The sequence below is a fragment of the Lepisma saccharinum genome, chromosome 17 (assembly GCF_977018435.1).
Source record: "Lepisma saccharinum chromosome 17, izLepSacc3.1, whole genome shotgun sequence".
Taxonomy (NCBI): Eukaryota; Metazoa; Arthropoda; class Insecta; order Zygentoma; family Lepismatidae; genus Lepisma; species Lepisma saccharinum.
The window spans coordinates 12,789,888-12,806,085 of NC_139245.1; the positions used below are offsets into that span (position 1 = coordinate 12,789,888).

The 16,198-nt window shown below is 38.6% G+C and overlaps 1 protein-coding gene across 1 annotated transcript in view; it reads left to right on the forward strand.

Annotated features, from left to right (window-relative positions):
• The first annotated feature begins 604 nt into the window (after positions 1-604).
• LOC146001187 (uncharacterized) overlaps positions 605-16,198 on the forward strand; it is a 29,067-nt gene continuing 13,473 nt past the window's right edge. Inside the window, exon 1 of the mRNA XM_083138482.1 lies at positions 605-711. Coding sequence (XP_082994608.1) covers positions 652-711 — 60 coding nt within the window. The 5' untranslated portion in view covers positions 605-651. The remainder of the gene's footprint in view (positions 712-16,198) is intronic.

A 16,198-nucleotide genomic window follows, 5' to 3' on the forward strand; every position in this document is an offset into this window, starting at 1 on the left:
ATGAACGTAGAAAATATTATTAAGTGTTTCTTGATAACAAAGTGGACACAGTATATTCTCTCAATTTTAAGACAGTTCGATCTACTGCATAATACTAAATCTCTTGTCCCTAAGACAAACAAATACAGACCATTTTTTTTTCCTGTGGGATCAGTGCCCGTATCAAGCTCTGGCGTAGATACATTGAACTACTACATATTACTGTTGTTCTTTTGGTGCTTGTAATAAATATTTGTTACAGCATATTTCCAGTTATATATTAAATGAGCCTTGTACTTAGGTATGTTGGAAGAAATACCCCGCGTTGGGACGCACCGCTCCGCTGACCACTGTTACAAAAAACATAACCAATCGTCAACATCACGACGTAGCGCTTTTTGGAGGGAGTTTCTCTTGCAAGGTACACCCGCACCTTCAACAAGCGGCAGAAGAGGATGTTGTTTTTTCCTGGAATGACGTATTATTTAGACAAAGGGAAAACCCTTCGTGGGAGGAAGGAGGTTCCACAGGCTTCCCAAAGGGGGCGGGGAACCGGCGTTAGGTAAGAGAGGACAGATAACGAATAATCCTCTACCTCACTTTCGTTCACTCCATTCGGCGACTTTCTGGATCGTGAGAGACTGGCAGTGGCCGTCGCGAAGGCAAACCAGAATGAAGCTGCGACTGGGAGACATGTTCACACACATGGCTACTGGCTGGAAGTTCATACTTGTAAGTAACGTTATCTTGCACTTCTATGCACTCTACATGCATGTCGCGAACGCGCTGAGCGGTTGACATTCGATCTAGCCACAGAAAGGTCCCATGTTCAAGTCCCGGTCTGGCAATGGGTGTTCTTTATGATTGTTTGATTTGGTGTTTTAAGTCCACTTTATGCAAAGTAAGGCTAATTGGGACTGGACCTACAGTTTATAGTGGGATCCGAACCACTTGTGCCTCCACCGCGTATCGAATCCGGGACTCCTTGATTACAAGGCGACAAAGCTACCACTGCGCCATCGGGGAGGCTGGTGTTCTTTATGAGTCTCTATTCTTCATTTCATTTAACCTTCTTAACCTTAACTGCCTTCTTGCGTACTAACGAGGCCCTGGTGTCTGGACTTACAGTTAATATAATCCTCTGTGGTGCTTGTGTTGTGTTCTGTCCATGTGCCATGGGCGCCCGCAAAGGGGAAGGGGCAGGAGGGACTTTCCCCTCTCCCTGAGATATCTGGGAAATAATAATAATAATAATTCCCTTTATTACATTATTACATTACATTACATATTGATATTTGCATTATCATATAATTTAGACAATTATCAACTATAAGCAACATATATACACGTATTACAGCTATTCAATACATGTAATAAGGGGGGAACCCCCGAAGTAAGCCCGGATCCTCCCGCCTATATTCGAGGTATGGTCTTATTGTCCTGGTTCCCAAAAATATACCAGGACGTCAGTTGCTCCGAATTTGAGTTTATTTCCTCTATTTATTACTATTTGATTGCATTTTAAAATAGGTATAATAATGAATTGTAATGCTATACAAGGAATATATACATGATATAATTGATGTATACAATACTTTATGTGATATTATTTCTGTTCTGGGATCCAGAACAGAGGACATGAACCTCCTGAGTGACATTACATTACATGTACACATTTTTTTTGTTCTAAACCAATTGTGAATAGTGTGAATATAACATTTTCCATTATTGTACTGTTTCTAATTTCGACTCTTATGTTTACATGGTAGGACAGTATTAACAATATTAATAATATTATTTTTAACAACATCATGAAGAACATCTTCAATAACATTCTCGATAACGTTTCCCGGGCAGTGAGACAGGCATGCATAGTCTCGGAGTCGCAGTGGATTCCGTTCCGGCATTCCACATTCCAGAGCGGTTTGCCTGGGAAAAGGCAATGCAATTCGATTGGAGATATTTTATTACAAATAATACTGCTTTCTGTGACTTACAGGCTATAAGTTACAGCAATTATAGCCATGTCTAAGAAAACAACGAAAGGACGTTTTCACAACAAGCACTGGGGCCTTCTTGATGGTGCAGTGGTAGCGTCGTCGCCTTGTAATCAAGGGGTCCCTAGTTCGATACCCGATGGAGGCACATAGTGATTCGGATCTCACTTTAAACTGTAGGTCCAGTCCCGATTGGCCTTACTGTGCATAAAGCGGACTTAAAACACCAAATCAATCAATCACAACAAGCACTAGAATCATATTGACTGCCATTACTAGGGGTGTGCGGAACGAAAATTTTTGGTTCGGTACTTAATATAATACTGTCTTTCGGGACTGAAAAAAAAAATATTCGGGACGGGAAGCTTGTGAAATTTTCCGACGGGTGAAAATCTCGAATTTTACACACTATTCCTTCCCTGTTTGAGTGATTATTTTTGCACTTCTGGAATAAAAAATATTAATTTTAACATATTTTAGACACTTTTTCGTACAAAAAATATAATCCTTTTGGAATTTCTCGACTGTTCGGGATCCCGAAAAGTCTGAAATAATTTCCCAAGCAGGCATCTAACCTTGATAATTCACGACTGTCATTTTGAATTATTTTTTTTGTAAAGTACACTTTGACATGAAAAAACATGAATCATAGGTGCCATGAAGGAGAGCAGATTAAGTAGTCCTGTTTGATATCTGTGCATCGTGAAGATATACAAGAAGATAAAGACTTGTTCAATACCAAAGTGATAGGTGTTTATGGAAAGGAAGCAAAGCGAATCCAGTTTCTATTTAAACAGTGGATTCAAGTTGGATTTGTCAGCAGCGCCAAAATAGTTCCTCTCAATTTCAATTCTATGATTTGTAATATAATATACTATAATAATAATAATAATAATAATAATAATAATAATAATAATAAAAAAAAGTAAAATACAAGTTCTTGACCTGAGGGGCAAGATATGAAATCTTACTTTGCCCCCTCCCCCCTGAGAAAAATCCTGTGAGCACCCTTGCCATGTGTGTTTGTGATTGTCCTGGTATCAATTTAATCTTATCTCTAGGAGTCGGAAGTTCAAGACCTATAAATTGACAAAAAAAAGACCTATAAAAAGACCTAAAAATATCAAAAAAAGGACCTAAAAACGGAAAAAAGGACGTATAAATGTGATCCAAATTAATTAATAACTTCAGTTTTAATTACATATTTAATGCATAAAAAAATACAAACTTCTGGTGGTATGGAACACACAGTGCGAAAAAAACAATATGAATTAAATGCATCTTCTTTCAGACATTATATACGAGGGTCACTATTTATATTTTGAACCTAACAATGAAAAACAGGAATTTGGCATTGAAAACTGCTTTATTGTTTTTCGAAGTATTCTCCTTTATGGTCAATACACTTTTGCATTCGTTCGAACCATTTGTCAAAGCAGTTTTTCCAATCTTCCTGAGACATTTCCATAATATGGTTTTTGAACGCATCAACGGCGTCTTCCGCCGACGAAAATCGTTGTCCACGCAATTTATTGTTGACATTCGGGAACAAGAAGAAGTCGTTGGGTGCCAAATCAGGACTGTACGGCAGATGACCCATCAATTCGATTTTTTGACTGTTCATAAAGTCGGTTGTTAGACGAGATGTGTGACAGCTGGCATTGTCTTGATGAAGAATGATCCGACGGCGTTTGTTTGTTTTCCGTATTTGACCGAAGACCTCTGGCAAACAAATTGTTGTGTACCATTCAGAGTTGACCGTTCTACGTTCCTCTAAAGGCACAGTTGCCACATGACCAGTTTTCCCGAAAAAACAGGCGACCATTTGTTTCGATGTGCTTCGAGCGCGAACAACTTTTGTTGGATTGGGTTCATCTTGAAACACCCATACAGTCGACTGCTGTTTACGTTCCGGCTCATATGCATATATCCATGATTCGTCACCTGTTACAATCTTATATACGTCTTTTGAAGCACCACGATTGTATTTATTGAGCATTTGTTTGCACCAATTGACGCGAGCGTCTTTTTGAGTTTTTGTCAAATTGTGTGGATCCAACGAGAACATACCTTTCTCACAGCTAAATGATCATGTAATATTTTATATATGCTGGTGGAACTAATGCCTATGGTTGCCTCAATCTCACAGTATGTCACATGACGATCTTGCAGTATTAGGTTTTGCACAGCATCAATGTTTTCTTGAACAACAACTGATTTTGGACGACCTTCGCGAATCTCGTCGGTGAGCGAATGGCGGCCACGATTAAATTCGTTATACCAGCGTTTCACAGTGGCAAAGGATGGGGCTTCGTCGCCAAATGTGGAAGTAAGTTGATCGATGCACTCTTGTCTTGATAATCACATCGAAAATCGTAAAAAATCATCGCACGAAAATTTTAACGAGTTAATTCCATTTTATTGTTGTCGCGCAATCTCCAAGGCAACATAAACAACACAAATGAAGATATTTGACAAAACATTTGAAGTACGTTATGGTCAATAATGCCAGACAATTCCGTGCAAACGTCAAATCGCGCCTAACTTCAATCAGTGTTGCCAAGGCTCAAAATATAAATAGTGGCCCTCGTATATAGGGCCTCCCCGATGGCGCAGTGGTAGCATCGTTGCCTTGTAATCAAGGGGTTCCGGGTTCGATACCCGGTGGAGGCACATGGCACAGTGGTTTGGATCCCACTTTAAACCGTAGGTCCAGTCCCGATTAGTCTTACTGTGCATAAAGTGGACTTAAAACACCAACTCAATTCAGACATTATATATTTTTTAGATTAACATAATTTGAAAAATCATATTTGAAGAATCATATTTGGCCTAACCACACTAGGGTTACAGAAATAGGACTTCGGAAACCTTTCCTCAGTTGGGTATATATACAGGGTGATTGGTAATTAGATGTATTCCCTGAAAGGGGTTAAAGTAGAGACAATTTGCAATAAATTTGACCATATGATACCCCGTCCGAAAATTAGTAGTTTTCGAGATAATCGAATTTCTTTTGTTTTTTTAAAAAAATGACAATTTTCCACATAAAAACATGAATTGAGAAAAAACTGCGCAGTGTATGTAACTTATTTCAGCGTTTTCTGATAGCTAACGAATAAGTGGTTCGTTGAAAAAAAAAGTTTTTCCCAAATAACCATCACATGTAAGTACCGGGTGGGTCTAAACTTACAAGTGATGATAAAAGAAATGCACTCTTAGTTTACTTGGCAACGTATTAATAACAAAAATGGTATGACACGAAGCGTACAAATTACTTAAATTACTTCCTTGTGCCATCTGCTATCCAACAAGCTACAAATGTTGCTAACATTCATATTTGTGTACAAGCAATAATACTTCATTCATCTTCATGTGAATGGAATCAATGAACAATACAATTAAAGAACATTACACGTCTTGCTCAAAGTGGGCACCTCCGTTACGAATGCAGGCACGCAGGTTTTTACGGACATTTGGTCTCTTAACTCGTGATGTGATGGTGTCCTTGATGTGTTGACCAGCTGTTAAGATCCTCTCCCTGAGCTCTTCTTGCGAGTTTACCGGTGTCTTGTCATGTGGCTCCAAATGTAGAAGTCGCAAGGCGTCAAATCGGGGGATCGAGCCGGCCAGGGAAACGGGCCCCCTCGGCCAATCCATTTCTTTGGGTAATTTTCATCCAGCCACTGTCGCAAGCCCAGGCAGAAGTATGGATGGGCGTCATCAACAATCATTTAATCGAGTCATTTTTCCTGCCCAAAATCTTAAATGGCATCACTTATGAACATTTTTTGAGGAACGGGATGGCAATGTTGTTAGAGGATGTGCCTCTAGCTACAAGACGTGACATGATTTATCAGCTTGATGACTGCCCAGCTCGATCCCCCGATCGATTTGACGCCTTGCGACTTTTACATTTGGAGCCACATGACAAGACACCGGTAAACTCGCAAGAAGAGCTCAGGGAGAGGATCTTAACAGCTGGTCAACACATCAAGGACACCATCACATCACGAGTTAAGAGACCAAATGTCCGTAAAAACCTGCGTGCTGGAATTCGTAACGGAGGTGCCCACTTTGAGCAAGACGTGTAATGTTCTTTAATTGTATTGTTCAATGATTCCATTCACATGAAGATGAATGAAGTATTATTTCTTGTACACAAATGGGAATGTTAGCAACATTTGTACCTTGTTGGATAGCAGATGACACAAGGAAGTAATTTAAGTAATTTGTACGCTTCGTGTCATACCATTTTTGTTATTAATACGTTGCCAAGTAAACTAAGAGTGCATTTTTTTATCATCACTTGTAAGTTTAGACCCACCCGGTACTTACATGTGATGGTTATTTGGGAAAAACTTTTTTTTCAACGAACCACTTATTCGTTAGCTATCAGAAAACGCTGAAATAAGTTCCATACACTGCGCAGTTTTTTCTCAATTCATGTTTTTATGTGGAAAATTGTCATTTTTTAAAAAAACAAAAGAAATTCGAATATCTCGAAAACTACTAATTTTCGGACGGGGTATAATATGGTCAAATTTATTGCAAATTGTCTCTACTTTAACCCTTTCAGGGAATACATCTAATTACCAATCACCCTGTATATATATATATATATATATATATATATATATATATATATATATACTATTTCTATACTACAGAAAGGATGTTTAAGAGTTGATGAACTGATGATGATTCGAATTGAGAATGGGTAGTAAAAACGTAGTCGAGAGAAGGTGAAGTTGCAAGAAAATCCGTTAAGACCTAAAAAAGGCTAAAAAAGGACCAATAAGTCAAAAAACGCCGAAAAAGGAAAAATAAAACCCACCTTTTTTGGCCTACAATGACCCAAAATGAACATAGATTATGTTGGGCCTCGTCTTCGGACACTAGGAAAAAGAAGGATATTTCCTCAACTTCCGAGCTCTACTTATCCCCTTTCATTCTCATTAGCCAAAAGTGGCAGAAAAGCGAAATAAAAATAAATCTAATCATTGAATTAATCTCGTCGTAGCGATTGCACAAAACTAGAAGAAAAGAAACGAAAAATACGAATATGAATAATTTGTATTCTCTTAATAGTCTGAGGTCGCAACGATCTCACCACTTCTGTATCTGCTTGTGTTAGCTCTACCTCTATATTAATCGCGTCGATGAGAATCATGAACATTTAAAATAGACGGAACAACCGCACATCCAGGATTCGAACCTAGGAATCATGTCCATTCATCAACTTCACTCATTAGTGTCCTAAGATCTAAAGTACCACGGGACAATCATTTAGGTCACGTTCTTCAAACTTAGCACCGCTGCGGGGTCAAGGCCTCTCGATGGTGTTGTCATAACGTCGTCGCATTGTACTGAATGGGTCGCAGGTTTGACACCGGATGGAGGCATATAGTGATTCTGTTTCCACTTTAAACTGTAGGACCAGTTCCGATTATCTGCGCATAACGTAGACTTCAACGCTCCATGGGTTATTCAAAGCCACCCATTGACTTCTCAACAGCACACAAGCTGATATTAAGATGACCAACGGTGATTGTCGCTTTCTCACTCGTATTGATCGTCGCTCCAACGATTTCCACGAGAAGACGGATAACGTCCTTCTGAAATTAGCCCACCCCATTTTCGTTGCACGCTACAAAACTAGTCACGTCGTTAGTTTTTCCTTAGTTGTGGAAAACATTTCGTTAGTTGTACCTTAGTTGTGGAAAACATTTCGTTTGTTCTTCATTAGTTGTGGAAAACATTTCGTTAGTTTTTCCTCAGTTGTGGAAAACATTTCGTTAGTTTTCCTCAGTTGGAGAAAACATTTCGTTAGTTTTTCCTTAGTTGTGGAAAACATTTCGTTAGTTTTTTCTTAGTTGTGGAAAACATTTCGTTAGTTTTTCCTCAGTTGTGGAAAACCTTTCGTTAGTTTATCATTAGTTGTGGAAAACATTTCGTTAGTTTTCCTCAGTTGTGGAAAACATTTCGTTAGTTTTCCTCAGTTGTGGAAAACATTTCGTTAGTTTTTCCTTAGTTGGGAAAACATTTCGTTAGTTTTCCTCAGTTGTGAAAAACATTTCATTAATTTTTCCTCAGTTGTGGAAAACATTTCATTAATTTTTTAAATATTCTATTCTATTATTTCATTCTCTCTCTCCCTGTGTGTTTTCTTTACTTTTATCTCTCTTTTTTCTTCCTTCCTTTCTTTGTTCATTTATCTTTCTCTCTCCTTCTTTCTTCCTTTCTGTCAGTTTACTTTCCATTTTCTCAATATTTTTCCTGTCTTTTATCCGTCCCTTCTTTTTTATCTCTTTTTCTATTTCTCCCTCTCTGTCTATGTTTTCTGTCAGTTAATTTTCTTTTTCTCTCTTTCTTTCTTCCTTTATTTATTTCCCTATTTATCTAATCCTTCCATTCTTTCTCTATGACTCTTTTTTCTCTTTCTCTCTCTCATTATTATCTTTATTTCTGTCCTGGTTTTCAACCCTTTTCCTTTCTATCGATTTATCTACTTTTGCATCTCTTATCTCTCCCTTTCTCTTTCGCTCTTTATCAGTCTGTGAAAAAAATCTTAAAGTTTCAGTTTGAAGCAGGGTGAAAAAAAATCATGATGTTTATTTAGAAAATCATTTTTAGTATTTTTTTAATTTAAATCTGATTTTTTTATGTGCATCGGATTTTTTGATTTTTTTAAAAAAAAACATGTTTAAACTTGCTTGCATGGTTTTTGTCACCACACATATAGATATATGTTTCTTATAGAAAGGCTTCTTATGTTAAGTGGCCCTGTAAAATATTTGAACAGTTTGATTAAAGCCAATAAAATATAAATATCCATTTTTTTCTGTTTCTGATACTGTATATACGAACCTACTATGGAAATGTTTGTTGAGTGTGTTAATGAAACAATAAAAATTTCAATAACTTTTCCTCCAGTAGTGAAAATAAAACATTCTAGATGTACTCTATAATTGTAACTTAAAATATTTTTATAATCTTTGTAGCTGAATTTTGGCATTTTTTTAAATGATAGTTTGCAAAATATCAGCTGCCATGTATATTTAGAGTTTAATGATAATGACACTGTTTACGGATTAACATGATTAGTATATTTTTCTACACAAAATGTTTGCTATTTTTGCTTATAAAATTATTGAATTTTAAATCAAGAGAAATTTAAGCGTGTTTATAGTTTATTAAATTTCCTTTTGTACGAGCTTCACCACATCAGTACATATATTTTGTTCCTTTCTTAAAGCCATATAAATATCATCAAATGACTAAGAGATTATGTACTTTCACGAAAAGTAATTCTGATATCCACAAAATCCTTATGTTTCTGTAAATTATTTATTTAAATCAATCCACCTTGGTTTAAAGTGAGATCCGAACAACCGTGCAATGTCCCTCCACGATGGATCGAACCAAATACGTCATCATATCGAGGCGACAGTGTTGCCACTACCATCGCGAAGCGCGACTTATAAAAAGGTTAGAGTGCTCTAACCAGGAAAGCTCGATCGTTTCCAACGACAGCAGATGCTCGAAGACTTGCGTGACCCTGTCACATCTTGCATATTTACTCGCGTATCCGTCTGGTTATCGAAACATACAACAAGGAAGGAAAGTTATAGGATGACAATCAACATGAATCGCATCTTAACAGTGTTTCTTTTAACCTTTCCCAACGATCGGAGCTGAAAGCACACAAACAGGAAAAAAGCAACTTGAGCAAAAATTTTTTGTCTCCATAAGTAAAACGTGATTGATTGATTTGGAGCAGTTTGCTTTGCTTTTCTGCCACTTTTGGCTAATCGCGAAGATGAGGATGAATGATGATATGTAGAAATTGATGAAGGAACATGCTCAGGCCGGGATTCGAACCTGAAACCCCTGGCGTCTTAGCGCGCTCCTAACCACTCCGGCACGGAGGTTGGCGTAACTAAAACATGAGATTCTAAAATAATAATAGTATTGATCATAGCTTAGGAATCAGATACTCTCTGTTGGGAACATAAGCTTTATCATAGAACCTACATCTCATACACAGAGAAATCGAAATACTTCACAGCAAACTTGGAATGAATATTTCAAGAAATAATTAAGGGAAATTAATAACTTAAATCCGAACTGGAGAAAACTTGAAATGAAATTAGTTCCTTCTTAGGGAGACTTCAAACCGATGCAACACATGTTGCTTTGAAACGAACCAATCAACAGCAACGTTTCACACTGTAATTTACTGTAATTTAATAGAAATTAATGTTTAGACTGTCATCAGTGAAAAATTGCATTTATTGAGTTACGAGGGGCGTTCAAGTCAATCGGGGACTTATTTTTTTTCCAGGTTTAAATAGACGCCTAGGCTGGAGGTTTTGTATGCAGTAGGAACTGGCAACTGTGTGCTGTTACTGGTAGGCGGCGCTTATTTCCCGCGCTTCTGCATAGACCGTTATTCAAGATGGCGGACAACAGTCTGGATGTCTACATGGAACAGCGTGTTGTGATGAAGTTTTTTAGTGAACGAGGACTGAAAACCTGCTGAAATTTACAGCAGACTTCAGGCTCAATACGGTGATGAGACACTCTGTCGCAGTAAGACATTTGAATGGTGTAAGCGCTTCAAAGATGGCCGTATCTTTATTACTGACGATCCCGGTCGTGGTGGATCACAGCCCACGCCAGTCATTCCTGGGAACATTCAGCGCATGGAGCAGCTGATCCTGGACAATCTCGCATAACCTGTCGTGAAATTGCAAGTATCCAGTGACGTGCACTGAGGAGTAGCTAGTCTAGCAGAGATAGATCAATCAATCTCACATCTCGAATTATATTCAAATCACAATATTTATTGTCTTGTTAAAGCCACCACAGCTCATACGCAACACTGTCCTTTCCACGCGCTTCTCGTCCATCGGTGTTCTCCGCGGGCAAAGCAGGCTTGATACCCTAGCTCGCTCTTCTTCAGCCAGGCCAGTTTCCAGGTAGAAACGGCCGGCCCAAGGAAAAGGAATATTTCTACCTCTACCTCCCTCGCCCCCACGCCCCCCCTGCAATGGTTGAAAGCCCAGGCTTTCAGGTCCCCCAGTCTATCTCCTATAGGGCAGATAGGGGATTGGTTTCTCATAATTTTTTTGTAAATCCTCTAAAGAACACAGGGTAAAATTTTCTGCACTACTTATGTTCTCTGTATTTACACAACCTTTTACACGTTGTACAATATGTGTGTATGTATAATATGGGATGTAGTTTTATTATTTATAAAATGGGAACGTGTTATGTGCAGACAATAATGTTATGCTTTCTTTCTTTTTTTCTTTTTCAAATATGGAATATATAATGATTAAATTACAAATATGTGCTCAGGCTCTCTCTGACTCTCGTTTTAGTAGTGTTTTATTTAAATATACTAATATATTGGCCTGTAACAGTCATAAATACGGATGTATTTATTTGGGTAAGAGAACGCGTGTTCATATTGTTGTTGGTTTGGTTTATTTTACTTCGCTTTTCTGCCACATTTGGTTATCGCGAAAATGAGGATTGAGTCTAGATATGATGAAATTGGTGAAGGGACCTCATATGAACAATCCAGGCCAGGATTCGAACCCGTGATGAGTGCGCATTCTTGTCCTATGTGTTGCAGTGAATAATGAAATAATTTGGAATGAAAAATGTATCTCAGAACTCAAAAAGTCAAATGAATATCATTGAAGAAACTACAAAAAAGTGTGTTGTGTTTTGTTACCTGTCATCAAATCAACCAAGCGCGGGGGAGTGGTTATCACAGCGCGCTACGACACCAGGCGTTCCGGGCTCGAACCCCGACCCGGGCATGGGCGTTCCCTGTGCTCGTCCCTTCATCAGTTTCATCGTATCATCTTCACAATTAACCAAATGTGACAAAAAAGCGACGCTAAGTAACAAAAATGAAATCAAATCATTGATTAATTGCTCAAATTGGTTTATTTTACTTCGCTTTTCCGCCACCTTTGGTACAACAAAATAGATGAAGGAACACACACAAAGAACACAAATGGCCAATCCGAGATTCGAACCCAGGATCTCTGGCTTAGAATCAAATCAAATAGTTTTTTACTTTCGAATGTGGGTGGGGGTTACGTGTACTTTTTTCTAGTACTCATTCATAATTTTGCAATCTTTTCCTGTTATTGACATTCTTCTTTTTTGAAGGAATACTGGCCCTAAAGGGAGGAGGGGTGTGACTCACACCAACCCCCCCCCCCTTGAGCACGAAACTGACTGCTACCCCAAGTGTCGACGTCACCGCACGTCACTGCAAGTATCAATACTATACTATCAACAGTGAGTATTACTGCAGTGTTCTGCGTGATGTGCATAAGAGTTTATGGAAGAAACGTCCGGGTTTCATCACAAAGGGTGTTCACTTTTTGCAAGACAATGCATGACAGCATACCGCTCAACGCACATTCCAAACATTCCAGGAAATCGGCTGGGAGATATTACCACACCCCCTATAGTCCTGACTTAGCGCCAAGTGATTTTTACCTGTTTGGACACCTGAAGGAATTCCTTAGAGGAAAACATTTCAACACTGATGATGAAGTGAAGAATGCTGTCCTACAATGGTTCCGCCGTAATAAATCTTTCTATGCCGAAGCATTCCAGTCGTTAGTTAAACGCTGGGATAAGTGTATAACTGTAGCAGGAGGTTATGTGGAAAAATAAATCCAGTTACCACACTTTGAAATTTGTTCTTCTATTTTTTTTTAAAAAAAGTCCCCGATTGACTTGAACGACCCTCGTATATTGTCGAATAAATTAACCCCAACTGATTTATCTTTCAAAATTATTAATTGCAAGTAATTTACTTTGAGTAAAGTAACTGTCAGATACTTTTAAAAAGTAACTATCTGAAGATTGTTTCCATTGAATTAGCAGAACAGTAACATGTTCTATGACTTGCGTTGAAGTTGCCTCACTATTTCTTACTCTACAACTCAAAACACACCTGCTTTATGGTGTCATTATAAAGCGTATCGTATTGTGAAACGCTTGAAATTCATATGCCACCGGGAGAACCAGTTCTTCTCGGTCCCAGTTTAGCCTAAGAGCAACGGTTAATTTCGTAGAACATGTACACTTATGATGAATACAAAACGAGGTCGATCCACATAAAGAGAATAACGCAACTGGTTTTCTGGTCTGCAGGATGCAATCACGAAATTACTTCTTGCTTTCGGCTGTTTTGCAAGAATTCGCAATAGGGAAAGGAGTGTGTAGTTGTCTTGAATGAGTAGTCACGAATATCGTTTATATAGACGAAAGTGAAACTGTTAAATGTAAAAGAAACATACTGTACAATCCTCGCTCCTAAATTATTATCAATAAACATAAAAGATTCATTGATGAAGGCTTGTGCGTTTATGTAGGTGTAACTGATTGATTGCATTTTTTTATTTTACTTCGCTTTTCTGCTACTTTTGGTTAATCGCGAAGTTGAGTGATGATATGATGAAATTGATGAAGGAACACTCACAAAGAACACCCATGCCTAGGTCAGGATTCGAACCCGGGACCCCTGGCGTCGTAGCGCACTGGGATAACCACTCTGCCACGGAGATAGGCTTGTAGGTGGGGGGGAGGGCTCACGGGTTATTGGGGGGTTTTGTAGACCAAGTGCATTTTTGAAAGTTTAACAATATTAAATGAAGGTAAATTACGTGTGTGTGTGGGGGGGGGTGTCATCAAGTTAATGTAAAACATAAAATTTAGAAATATTATACAAATATTACAGTTTTTTCTATGTCTTCTAAAACATCTTTTGAAGTGTTAATTTACTTCTTCTGACATCATCTCTTACTCCACACTCCATACTACTTTGATGATACAGATATTTATATCATACAAGAAAAAATACACAATATTCAATCATAGTGCCTACAGTACATTCCCCCTGCCCGAAGCATTAAAGCTCCTCTTCCTTCCCAAAAATTGAGAGCTGTTGACCGTTGAGGTAGATGTGGAAGGGGCAGCAAAGGTACAGATAAAGAAGTTCCCTTAAAAAAGAACTTTCAAAAGTGTAGAGAATCTTCTTCCTAGACTTCGGCTCATAAACAAGATGAATGAATGTAATTGCTGCTGTCTGCATTTTCACTTTTCACTGCAAACAAATTATACAAAAAATATGTTTACCTAATGTCAAGAGGGCTTACGTCAGTGCCGGGGGGGGGGGAGGGGGGCTGAGCACTTGTGGATCCCACTGTACTAGCTTAATATGACATATATTATCTAAATCTTCTTATCTCTTTGTCTGTCCATGGAAAGAAAACAATCGCTATTTCAAGTTGCCACCAACAAAGCATATCTCTATTTCACGTTCTGTGTTCGTTTTTCGTCATTAGCTTACCAGGATTCAAAGCGTTTTCTTGTTCTTAATGACATTTGAAAAAACGTGTGTCCGTTTTCTCACATCGCCAGTTACGCAAACGAAAGAAAAAGTGGTTAACAGTCCGTCACAGTGTAGAGGCATTGACAATTCGTCCACGAGAAGACGACGTGTGAAATAAACTTGTCGAGGGCAGTGGGAAATGGAGGTAGGAAGACTTACTCTTGACATAATTCATAGCTCCTTCTTTCAACCTCTGGCCACTACGCCCGAACTCTATTGTCCCTGTGGAAATTAAGTTACACAATGCTTCCCTGTTGTATATTCGTGGTGTACAAATTAGTGTTAATTAGGTACAGTTTCACATGCAACGTTACTCCACATAGCTCGCTTGCCGCTCCGATGCAAATGAACAGTGCGCCGCTGTCGTCACGTCACTCCTTCCTTTCATTTTCCTTCTCCAACGGAGATGAAGGCAGTGTTTTCACTAAAGGGGGGTGGTTTACAATGCGAAAGAGAGTTCGTCCGAGTTAGATTCATAAAACCAGCATAAATAATGGCGCCGACCTCCTGAGAACCTAGGTCTGGCGAATAGGGCAAGTGTCAGGCTGGTGAAATGAAATTGGCTTGACCAAGCAGAAGCTGTACCCGTTATTCAAGTTCAGAAGATACGACAAATAGCTGCTTTATGCTGCTTTCAACGTCCATTCATTGGTTAGAGCGTACAACGTAATCCTGTACGCCATCCAGAACGTAGTGCAAACGGTGCAGGCACCAAGTACACTATGTGACGCCAAGTCAACGAAATAGGCAACTCGGATGTTGAACTTCGTAACTAGAGACGTGAGTGCAAAGTGTGTCAAAAAGTGCAGCACACTTTGCACTGGTGTCTTCCATAAACTAGGGGTAAGAGGGGACACTCGCCCCTAGAATTTTCATCTTTATTAAAATTTACTAGTTAAGGGTATTTTCTTAAACTCCTGGAACCTGAGATTCATGTTATGCCCCGCCTCAACCCTCCCACCCAAGAGCGAGGCACGCCTTTTCACATGTACAGTGAGATCCACTAGTATTGATCGGCAAATTATCCATGACTATTTTCATCAATTTTTCGGAGCGAATTTACAATATAGAGAAAGTCTCCAATTTTGTTAATTTTCGGTATACTAACTAATTTTGACCTCCTAACCACGAATATGTTGAAAAAAAAAACCGGGGGTCACGTCTGAAAATTTGAAAAAAAGCCGATTGAATTTTTTTTATATATAGGTGTATATGCGTAGTTTTACGAACAAAAATGTAATCTCCTGTCATTGTGTCCAACCACGCCGTTGTTTTACAAGAAAATGATTTATGATGTTCAATTCTAGTACGATCCCTATTTTCTCAATGAATTTAGGGGTGAAATGAGTACTAATGGAACCTAACCTAACAGGCCTAACCTAACCTCGTGTGAATGGTTCGTGGAGCTACTCGTAGATGGTTTTTGGGGCTAACGTCAATGGTTTGTGGAGCTACCCGTGGATGGTTTTTGGGGCTAACGTCAATGGTTTGTGGGGCTACCCGTGGATGATTTTTGGCGCTAACAAACAATTTTTCATCAAAATGTACAATTTCCAGACATGACCCCCGGTTTTTTACAACAGATTCGTGATTAGGAGGCCAAAATTAGTTAGTATACCGAAAATTAACGAAATTGGAGACTTTCTCTATATTGTAAATTCTTACCAATTTTTCTCTTACATCCCATGTGTCTTTAAGCGATGGATTTTTATGTATGCTGGTGCAATAGTTGTCAACAGCTTGTTTCGAGTTTTCTATAATACTTGAAGCTCATATTGGGTCAAATAAA